The 12,425-nt window shown below is 36.9% G+C and overlaps 1 protein-coding gene across 1 annotated transcript in view; it reads left to right on the plus strand.

Annotated features, from left to right (window-relative positions):
- The first annotated feature begins 771 nt into the window (after positions 1-771).
- LOC117344579 (dipeptidyl peptidase 2-like) overlaps positions 772-12,425 on the plus strand; it is a 77,857-nt gene continuing 66,203 nt past the window's right edge. The window contains exons 1-2 of the mRNA XM_033907373.1: positions 772-976; positions 9,313-9,452. Coding sequence (XP_033763264.1) covers positions 808-976; positions 9,313-9,452 — 309 coding nt within the window. The 5' untranslated portion in view covers positions 772-807. The remainder of the gene's footprint in view (positions 977-9,312; positions 9,453-12,425) is intronic.

The raw sequence follows: 12,425 nt of genomic DNA on the forward strand, positions 1-12,425 counted from the left end.
TAATAAAAAATTTGTGTTAAAGAAAAAATCGAACTCGGTGAATGTTTCAGTTTTAATATATTATTTATTACAGAGCTGTCTAGAAGGGATATAATTTCCTGCTTTTGTCAGAATAAAATCTATCATATTTGTCAAATACCATGCTGCAATGAACTTGCAACAAATTTTGTTCAATGACTGACCGTGGCCTATAAATGATAAAATCATGTACAATATGTACACATACTTTTAAGGCCACGTGTATTAAATGTGTTAAATGTTTTAGATGACTTAAAATTCTAATATATTGGGTCCCTTATATGCTGGGATGAAGGACTTTGAAGTTTGCTCAACTGACTGACCTTTGCCTACTTAAAGGTCACAGGAATCAACTGTTTTTAATAAGGTGATTTTATGAATTAAAGATGAGAGCTCTGGCTCAGTAGTATGCTGAGAAGAATGAATACAAACTTCGTTTAGTGAGTACCCTTATATTTGAGTAAAGTGGTAATCAGCTTAGCATTTAACATAAATTGATTTTAAAGATCTAGAAGCAGGTGATCATGAGCAATACAGGCCTATTTGACCTCTTGTTTTGTGTGTTTATATTTAATTGCTAACTGAATAATGTAGCAAAAATAGAACGAAAACATATTTAAAGCAAAAAATATAAATTGTCCATACTGACAGTCGAACCGCCGCTGAGATCAAAGGAAATCAAACTCTGGACTATGAACTTTGGGCGGTACGAGGTACACGAACATCACACCGGAAGTAACCTCGTGTTGAAAACGAAAGTAAAACTAGGACGTGAGGGAAACGACAGAGATGCAGACGATGAAGACGAGTTTAGTTGCTGTGGTTTTGTTGTGTATATTTGGGTTCTCGCTAGGCCTAAAAGGAGACTACCAGGAAAAATTCTTTGATCAGTATATAGACCACTTCAACTTTGCATCTTATGGCGAAAAGACTTACAAACAACGTTATTTGATACAAGGTAATCAGCTAGTGTTGTTAATAAAAATAGCCAAAATCACTCTAAAGTTAACTTTTAAAATAATTCGTCCAAGTCACATTTATTTAGTCATGAAACATCATACAAATGGAAAAATAAAAAGTATTTGCGCATTGGAAAGTACCAAGAATTGATGCAATGCTTCCGATAAGGTAACTGTAATAGGGGAGAAAAATGCATGGCCAGACTGGGGTTCGAACCCGGGACCTCGGAACACTAGCCGGATGCTCAACCAAATGATCGAGCTACCTGGTCGCCAATCAGGCCAATGGCGACCAGGTAGTTCAATTGGTAGAGCATTCGGCTAGTGTTCGGAGGTCCCGGGTTCGAACCCCGGTCTGGCCATACATTTTTCCTCTCTTATTACATATGGCGCCCAACTAAATACCCAAGGAGGTGGTATAGGGTCTCATGTGTGTCTTTGGGGTCGAAGACTTTGTTGAAGGAGGGAGGAATGTAGTGGAACTGGACTGGGATCGAACGTCTGCGACCAGGTAACTCAATTGGTAGAGTATCTGGCTAGTGTTTCAGAGGTCTCTGGTTCGAACTCTAGTCTGGCGGTGCATTTTTCCTCTCCTATTACACATATATGAATAACTGAAACCTTTATTTTCCCCAAAACACTGATTTAGTCCCATTTCAATTATTTATCCCATCTGTAAAGCCGTTCGCTTTCCACTGGTCAGAATTGAACACTGTTGACCCTCCATTTTGTAAGTTACAATGCACCCAACCACCTGAATCTGAATGCAATGGAACGAAAAGTCCAAATATCATTTATTGTTTTTTATTCTTACATAGTTTAAATCAAGAAACTAAGCTTAATATTTCCCAAAGCCTGTTTAATGTAAGAAAACATTTTTTACATATTTATAACCAGTAGACTATATAGAAATTTGATGTCATATTTTTTTCACTACTTTGTGCTTTGATTGGATGATTTGACCAACCTCGACCTACATAGTGTGCAATATGGCATAAAGTGTAAAATTTTGACCAATGTTAAGCAAGGGTTCATACAGATGAAATAGAAAACTGATTTGGGACAAAATGGGTGTTTTGGGGTAGATAAATATCTCATTTATTGATATATATGTAAGGTAGGTTATATGTCAAGCCTGATTTTATTTTATCTTCACCAAAATCTTAGCAACACCAAACGGTGTCAGAGAATTCCACGTTTTCATATAGATATAGTGTCAGGGCCAGAGGAAACTCAGATGGACTGCTCCATACATAATCACTGAACATATTCTGTTTGGTTGAAATGCGAGGAGTGTCATTATCTGTCACATTTTCTGTTTGGTGTAAATGTAATAAGAGTATCATTATCTGTCACATGGATGGACTGTTCTTTAGATAACTAGTAATTATTTTCTGTTTGGTGTAAATGTAATTCGAGTGTCATTATCTGTCACACAGATGGACTGTTCTACAGATAACTGGTTATTATTTTCTGTTTGGTGTAAATGTAATTAAGAGTGTCATTATCATCACTGCTAAAGCATCGCCTTTGTCGGAATATGCTGGACCACCAGTGGTCATTAGATCCAGGGCTTTTTTTATCATATGGCAAACAAAAAACAAAAAAAAAAACTCAAACAAACCAGCTACTGGTGTTTTGGGCCTGTACTGGAGAAGCACCCTCTACTTAAAGAGTTGTCTCCTTTAGGGAATGAAGAATGCACTCATTTAGCCTATAAAATTGTGTAATTATTCAATATTTTTCAGTATTGTCAAAGCCTTGGGTTCAGACAAAATAAGTTGACTGTGATATATTATAACACCAACCTTACATGTAGGTATGGTCAATAGTAATTGTATTCATTACAAGACCTCTTTTTGGGATAAAACCCAGGACTCCTGGCTTAATTACCAGTCTGACCAATTGTGTTAAAGATAATTTCTCCCTAGTTGTATTGGTAGGAAACAGCTAGTATCCTACCAGGTTTAAATGTATATACATGTATTGTCAAAGTTAAGACCAAATTTATCCAAAACCATATGCACTTATTCAGCCCAGATTCGCTGTGCCTTTCTGTCTGTACAGTCAATCACTTTTCGCTGTTCAAAATATCACACGTGAACAGATTCTGACTTTCCTTCTTTTTAGTTCACTTGGTCCGAAGGACCAGGTGAGCTTATGCTACATCGTGAACAATTTAACAAAAACGACTTCTAACCACATTTGACTGGAAAGCATCTGTAAGGATTCAAAAAAGCTACAAATGTTGGACTGAGGGGACTGGGCCAAAAGGGAGCAATTTGGCTATAATTTACTGAAAACAACTTCTTCTCTGGAACTAAGCGATAGATGTTGGTCATATTTGACTGTTTGTATCCCTAGGTGATGAGGATTCAAAAAGCTACAAATTGTGGGGCTGAGAGGTGGTGGCCAGAGGGGAGTAATTTGGCTATATTGCTACGTGTATAAACAACTTTTTCTCTGGAACTAAGCGATTGGTATCGCTCATATTTGAGTGGCCACATCCTTAGGTGGTGGGGATTTAAAAAGCTACAAATTGTTGGGCTTACCCCAGAGGACTGCGGGAAGGGGCCAAAAGGGAGCAATTTGGCTATATTGCTAAAACGATCGACTGTTAAGATCCTGATGCCATAACTATAAGCTATAATGTGCAACGCAGAGCCACAAAACAGATACCCGGATTAAAGGAATTAAGTTATGAGAACAGATTAAGGAAACTAAATTTACCAACGCTGAAGCACAGAAGGTTACGCGGGGACATGATACAGGTATATAAACTAACACACGGGTACTACGACACTTCTGTAACGGAAGGATTCCTCAATGTAAATGTTAACAAAAGAACAAGAAGTCATAGTCTACCAATAGAGAAAGGAACATATAAATTAAATGTAAGGAAATATGCATTTTAAGAAAGAGTGGTCAACCATTGGAACTCTCTGCCAAATGATGTCGACACATCACTGACACTAAAAAACATTTGAAGCCCGACTGGATGAGTACTGGGGACAACCAGAATGCTTTTTCAACCATGAAATAGACAATGATGAACTTATCCACTGTCGGGAAAACATTTGATCTGGATATATAGGCATTTTGCCTGCGTCCATTATTATTATTATTATTATTGCATTGCTGGGCATCAAGAGATAAACACTATCCTGATGTAAAAATAGGCCCTGGGGTCTTTCCCCACCCCTAGGGAGTTAGTTCCTTTGTTATGTCTTTAAAACTGTTGAGATCCTGACCCTGTAACCATACATATGTATATGGCATTGCTGAGCATCAAGAGGTAAAAGCAATCCTGATGCGATAATAAGCCCAGGGGTCTTTCCCCACCTCTAGGTAGACTTCATATCTGGGTTATATCTTTGAAGCAGTTAATATCTCCACCCAATAACCATATTTAGCATTGTTTAAATTCAACAAGTAGAGCTATTAACAAATTGAACATGAACATTATTTTGGTGTTTGGTCAGATCCAACAAGGTGAGTGATACAGGCCCTTTGGACCTCTTGTTTCCAGACAGATTAATTCATTCAAACCTTTCTGATTCACATCTGCATGCCACTTCAAAAGACAAGTTGTTAACTGGATATTACCGACTATTTGAGGGCTAGACTGTTCTGTTTCATCAATACTTTTCATGCTGACATTCCAAACTGACCCCAAGTCCAACCACACAGGAGAACTTGCTGATACTTCACACAAACATTTAAACTGAAATCTCCCATTCCCTATACTAGACAGACGTTTTATGTAGTAGATGTTACTCTAATGCGTCTGAATAAATCATCACAGATACAGAAGTACACAGCCATTCTTCCATGTCACAGGGTCTTTGTTGATATATTAAGCCACTGATATTTTGTCAAAGGATAGTTACCGAATCCAAGAGGAAAGCGATTAATTTCTGTATCTTCCCCCCCCCCCCCCCCCCCCCCCAAAAAAAAAGAAAAAAAAGAAAAGGGAGTAGTATTGGGGTCTGGGAACCAACTGTTATTTATGATGTATCTGATATTTGTAGAGGATACTATTGATAGCCGTAGATAATATATGTATCCAATATTTGTAGATGATACATCTAATGTTTGTAGAGGATAATCTGATGTTTGTAGTTGATACATGTATCTGATGTTTGTAGAGGATACATGTATCTGATGTTTGTAGAAGATACATGTATCTGATGTTTGTAGAGGATAATCTGATGTTTGTAGAAGATACATGTATCTGATGTTTGTAGTTGATACATGTATCTGATGTTTGTAGTTGATACATGTATCTGATGTTTGTAGAGGATACATGTATCTGATGTTTGTAGAAGATACATGTATCTGATGTTTGTAGAGGATAATCTGATGTTTGTAAAGGATAATCTGATGTTTGTAGAGGATACATGTATCTGATGTTTGTAGTTGATACATGTATCTGATGTTTGTAGAGGATACATGTATCTGATGTTTGTAGACGTTACATGTATCTGATGTTTGTAGAGGATACATGTATCTGATGTTTGTAGAGAATACATGTATCTGATGTTTGTAGTTGATACATGTATCTGATGTTTGTAGACATTACATGTATCTGATGTTTTTAGATGTTACATGTATCTGATGTTTGTAGAGGATACATGTATCTGATGTTTGTAGACGTTACATGTATCTGATGTTTTTAGATGTTACATGTATCTGATGTTTGTAGAGGATACATGTATCTGATGTTTGTAGACGTTACATGTATCTGATGTTTGTAGATGTTACATGTATCTGATGTTTGTAGAGGATACATGTATCTGATGTTTGTAGAGGATACATGTATCTGATGTTTGTAGTTGATACATGTATCTGATGTTTGTAGAGGATACGTGTATCTGATGTTTGTAGTTGATACATGTATCTGATGTTTGTAGACGTTACATGTATCTGATGTTTGTAGAGGATACATGTATCTGATGTTTGTAGAGGATACATGTATCTGATGTTTGTAGTTGATACATGTATCTGATGTTTGTAGACGTTACATGTATCTGATGTTTGTAGAGGATACATGTATCTGATGTTTGTAGAGGATACATGTATCTGATGTTTGTAGAGGATACATGTATCTCATGTTTGTAGAGGATACATGTATCTGATGTTTGTAGAGGATACATGTATCTCATGTTTGTAGAGGATACATGTATCTGATGTTTGTAGTTGATACATGTATCTGATGTTTGTAGATGTTACATGTATTTGATGTTTGTAGAGAATACATGTATCTGATGTTTGTAGATGTTACATGTATCTGATGTTTGTAGTTGATACATGTATCTGATGTTTGTAGACGTTACATGTATCTGATGTTTGTAGAGGATACATGTATCTGATGTTTGTAGAGGATAATCTGATGTTTGTAGATGTTACATGTATCTGATGTTTGTAGAGGATACATGTATCTGATGTTTGTAGAGGATAATCTGATGTTTGTAGAGGATACATGTATCTGATGTTTGTAGACGTTACATGTATCTGATGTTTGTATACGTTACATGTATCTGATGTTTGTAGTTGATACATGTATCTGATGTTTGTAGTTGATACATGTATCTGATGTTTGTAGAGGATACGTGTATCTGATGTTTGTAGATGTTACATGTATCTGATGTTTGTAGAGGATACATGTATCTGATGTTTGTAGACGTTACATGTATCTGATGTTTGTAGAGGATACATGTATCTGATGTTTGTAGATGTTACATGTATCTGATGTTTGTAGAGGATACATGTATCTGATGTTTGTAGACGTTACATGTATCTGATGTTTGTAGAGGATACATGTATCTGATGTTTGTAGTTGATACATGTATCTGATGTTTGTAGACGTTACATGTATCTGATGTTTGTAGAGGATACATGTATCTGATGTTTGTAGTTGATACATGTATCTGATGTTTGTAGATGTTACATGTATCTGATGTTTGTAGTTGATACATGTATCTGATGTTTGTAGAGAATACATGTATCTGATGTTTGTAGTTGATACATGTATCTGATGTTTGTAGTTGATACATGTATCTGATGTTTGTAGAGAATACATGTATCTGATGTTTGTAGAGGATACATGTATCTGATGTTTGTAGAGAATACATGTATCTGATGTTTGTAGAGAATACATGTATCTGATGTTTAGTTGATACATGTATCTGATGTTTGTAGAGGATACATGTATCTGATGTTTGTAGACGTTACATACATCTGCTGTTTGTAGAGGATACATGTATCTGATGTTTGTAGACGTTACATGTATCTGATGTTTGTAGAGGATACATGTATCTGATGTTTGTAGAGGATACATGTATCTGATGTTTGTAGAGGATACATGTATCTGATGTTTGTAGAGGATACATGTATCTGATGTTTGTAGTTGATACATGTATCTGATGTTTGTAGAGGATACATGTATCTGATGTTTGTAGAGGATAATCTGATGTTTGTAGTTGATACATGTATCTGATGTTTGTAGTTGATACATGTATCTGATGTTTGTAGAGGATACATGTATCTGATGTTTGTAGAGAATACATGTATCTGATGTTTGTAGAGGATACATGTATCTGATGTTTGTAGTTGATACATGTATCTGATGTTTGTAGACATTACATGTATCTGATGTTTGTAGACATTACATGTATCTGATGTTTGTAGACATTACATGTATCTGATGTTTGTAGATGATACATGTATCTGATGTTTGTAGAGGATACATGTATCTGATGTTTGTAGAGGATACATGTATCTGATGTTTGTAGTTGATACATGTATCTGATGTTTGTAGTTGATACATGTATCTGATGTTTGTAGATGATACATGTATCTGATGTTTGTAGTTGATACATGTATCTGATGTTTGTAGAGGATACATGTATCTGATGTTTGTAGTTGATACATGTATCTGATGTTTGTAGAGGATACATGTATCTGATGTTTGTAGTTGATACATGTATCTGATGTTTGTAGAGGATACATGTATCTGATGTTTGTAGATGATACATGTATCTGATGTTTGTAGTTGATACATGTATCTGATGTTTGTAGACGTTACATGTATCTGATGTTTGTAGACCTTACATGTATCTGATGTTTGTAGAGGATACATGTATCTGATGTTTGTAGAGGATACATGTATCTGATGTTTGTAGACGTTACATGTATCTGATGTTTGTAGACGTTACATGTATCTGATGTTTGTAGACGTTACATGTATCTGATGTTTGTAGACATTACATGTATTTGATGTTTGTAGACGTTACATGTATCTGATGTTTGTAGAGGATACATGTATCTGATGTTTGTAGAGGATACATGTATCTGATGTTTGTAGACGTTACATGTATCTGATGTTTATAGTGGATACATGTATCTGATGTTTGTAGAGGATACATGTATCTGATGTTTGTAGAGGATACATGTATCTGATGTTTGTAGAGATTACATGTATCTGATGTTTGTAGACATTACATGTATCTGATGTTTGTAGAGAATACATGTATCTGATGTTTGTAGATGTTACATGTATCTGATGTTTGTAGTTGATACATGTATCTGATGTTTGTAGACGTTACATGTATCTGATGTTTGTAGACATTACATGTATCTGATGTTTTTAGATGTTACATGTATCTGATGTTTGTAGAGGATACATGTATCTGATGTTTGTAGTTGATACATGTATCTAGACGTTACATGTATCTGATGTTTGTAGTTGATACATGTATCTGATGTTTGTAGAGAATACATGTATCTGATGTTTGTAGAGAATACATGTATCTGATGTTTGTAGATGTTACATGTATCTGATGTTTGTAGTTGATACATGTATCTGATGTTTGTAGAGAATACATGTATCTGATGTTTGTAGAGGATACATGTATCTGATGTTTGTAGAGAATACATGTATCTGATGTTTGTAGAGAATACATGTATCTGATGTTTGTAGAGAATACATGTATCTGATGTTTGTAGATGTTACATGTATCTGATGTTTGTAGTTGATACATGTATCTGATGTTTGTAGAGAATACATGTATCTGATGTTTGTAGAGAATACATGTATCTGATGTTTGTAGATGTTACATGTATCTGATGTTTGTAGAGGATACATGTATCTGATGTTTGTAGTTGATACATGTATCTGATGTTTGTAGACATTACAGGTATCTGATGTTTGTAGACATTACAGGTATCTGATGTTTGTAGACATTACATGTATTTGATGTTTGTAGTTGATACATGTATCTGATGTTTGTAGACGTTACATGTATCTGATGTTTATAGGTTTGATACTTTGTAGATCGTTGGTGGAGACAGGGACATGGACCTATCTTATTGTACACAGGTAATGAAGGCCCCATCAATGCGTTTGCAGACAACACAGGATTCATGTTTGACATTGCCCCAGAATTTGGAGGACTTCTGGTGTTTGCAGAGCATGTAAGTAAAATCTTCTGATATGAGATGCTGTCACATACATTGATCGGAGATCCAGATTGGATGCTTCGTAATCTGGTGACCATGGCTACCTATATTTCATTCGAGTGAACTGATCAGCTAAAGTAACGAGAACCTTCCAAAACCATAACACCAAAAGCCAATTTGCTGTTGACAAACATTTAAGACTTGAGATGATATTGACTGCAGACTTGTTTGGTATTCCAGAAGTCAATAACCCTCTCGGGAATGGCTTCCTTTAGCATATGAAAACCAACTCTTCTCAAACTGTGTGACAAAAAGCAAAAATGGTGACAGGCAACTCTCAGAAAGGACTGCCAGCTCAACATCTTCTCAACATGGCCTTTTGTTAGATAGGGAATCAGTACCTAAATAAGCATAAGATAAGGGATGGAAGTCTCTATTGTTGCTCAAATTTGGTTCAATATTGGTTTCCAGAATAATTGATGATAAAAAGTATTTTATTACAGTGTTTATGTACTGATTTTTGAATGATATTCCTGAAAACCTTGGAATGTTGCTTTGTTGAATTGATGTTTTTGTGATGAAGTTCCTGTTTCCTGGCTCAGACAGCCTGTCCATCATTGTGTTGTTAAGATATTTGCTAAGATCAGCAAAATAAATTGATGCTTGCTCATTGGTCAACAAGTGGTCTGTTGCCTGTCATAGCACATGATTCCGGCCAGACTTGTGGTGTATTTACTGTTAATCTATGGCCTGTAATTTAGCCAGTCACTAGGGAATAAAATCAATGAAAATAGATTAGTCTCTCAGCAAAGTGGCCAAGCTATTTCTTTATCATTGTCCTATGCTTGTGCTGTATAAGACCATGGGCTGGGCCAGTGGAGTGTGAACTTGGCCATTTATCGTGACACAACAGAATGTATGATGCCTGTCCAGTTTTATTGCTAAAGGGAGCCATCAATACAGATGTGTATGGAAAGGATAAGTTTATTCTTATTGGTTAATTAATGGAAAGTAAAAGTGACCTTTGTGAATGTTCTGAATTAAGTAGAGGTCAAACTCACCATACTCTTCCTACTTGTACTTACACTAAGATATCACAGTAACACCAGTATTAGGTCAAACATCAGTAAAATCTTCCTACATACAATCTCGGACATCTCCACTAGTCACTTGATATATATTGATGGCAGTTGATGCCAAAGAGAGGTCAGTCTGAGAGATATTATGGGTAAGGGTGACATATTGGTGGCAGTTGATGCCACATAGCGGTCAGTCAGAGATATTATGGGTAATGGGTGACATATTGGTGGCAGTTGATGCCACAGAGAGGTCAGTCTGAGAGATATTCTGGGTAATGGGTGACATATTGGTGGCAGTTTATGCCACAGAGAGGTCAGTCTGAGAGTGATATTCTGGGTAATGGGTGACATATTGATGGCAGTTGATGCCAAAGAGAGGTCAGTCTGAGAGATATTATGGGTAATGGGTGACATATTGGTGGCAGTTGATGCCACATAGCGGTCAGTCAGAGATATTATGGGTAATGGGTGACATATTGGTGGCAGTTGATGCCACAGAGAGGTCAGTCTGAGAGATATTCTGGGTAATGGGTGACATATTGGTGGCAGTTGATGCCACAGAGAGGTCAGTCTGAGAGATATTCTGGGTAATGGGTGACATATTGGTGGCAGTTGATGCCACAGAGAGGTCAGTCTGAGAGATATTCTGGGTAATGGGTGACATATTGGTGGCATATGCAGTTGATGCCACACAGAAGTCAGTCTGAGAGATATTCTGTGTAATGGGTGACATATTGGTGGCAGTTGATGCCACAGAGAGGTCAGTCTGAGAGATATTCTGGGTAATGGGTGACATATTGGTGGCAGTTGATGCCACACAGAAGTCAGTCTGAGAGATATTCTGGGTAATGGGTGACATATTGGTGGCAGTTGATGCCACATAGAGGTCAGTCTGAGAGATATTCTGGGTAATGGGTGACATATTGGTGGCAGTTGATGCCACATAGAGGTCAGTCTGAGAGATATTCTGGGTAATGGGTGACATATTGGTGGCAGTTGATGCCACAAAGAGGTCAGTCTGAGAGATATTCTGGGTAATGGGTGACATATTGGTGGCAGTTGATGCCACATAGAGGTCAGTCTGAGAGATATTCTGGGTAATGGGTGACATATTGGTGGCAGTTGATGCCACAGAGAGGTCAGTCTTAGAATTATCATAGCTTCCAGATTAAAGGTAATAATGTACTTTATACTAACTGTATGGTATAGCCACAATCTGTACAATGTTGTTATGACCTGGAATGGATGCTACTGATAAAAGACTTCTAAATGGAACGAGTCTGTTTGATGGTTGGTGATTGATAGTTTGATACTTTACAGACCCTGTACTATAACTGATCGGCCAGGGTTTACTACATGGTACTAAGTATCAGATGTATAATTACAAGTGTAACAAGGATGTATATCTGAGGAAGATCACTTGTTAGGTATTACTGAATTATAGCATTGACCTACGACCTTGTCTGTACCGTACAGTACAGTGGGCCAGATATCAGCCTTATCAGATCAACTCACTGCAGCTGCTGTGATAGATCAAAACTTATGATAGCTGTAGAATTCCTCCACTGAGAGATGTTATTGTCCTCCACTGAGGGATGTTATTGTCGTCCACTGAGGGATGTTATTGTCCTCCACTGAGGGATGTTATTGTCCTCCACAGAGGGATGTTATTGTCCTCCACTGAGGTATGTTATTGTCGTCCACTGAGGGATGTTATTGTCCTCCACTGAGGGATGTTATTGTCCTCCACTGAGGGATGTTATTGTCATCCACTGAGGGATGTTATTGTCCTCCACTGAGGGATGTTATTGTCGTCCACTGAGGGATGTTATTGTCGTCCACTGAGGGATGTTATTGTCGTCCACTGAGGTATGTTATTGTCGTCCACTGAGGGATGTTATTGTCCTCC

The sequence above is a fragment of the Pecten maximus genome, chromosome 2 (genome assembly GCF_902652985.1).
Source record: "Pecten maximus chromosome 2, xPecMax1.1, whole genome shotgun sequence".
Taxonomy (NCBI): Eukaryota; Metazoa; Mollusca; class Bivalvia; order Pectinida; family Pectinidae; genus Pecten; species Pecten maximus.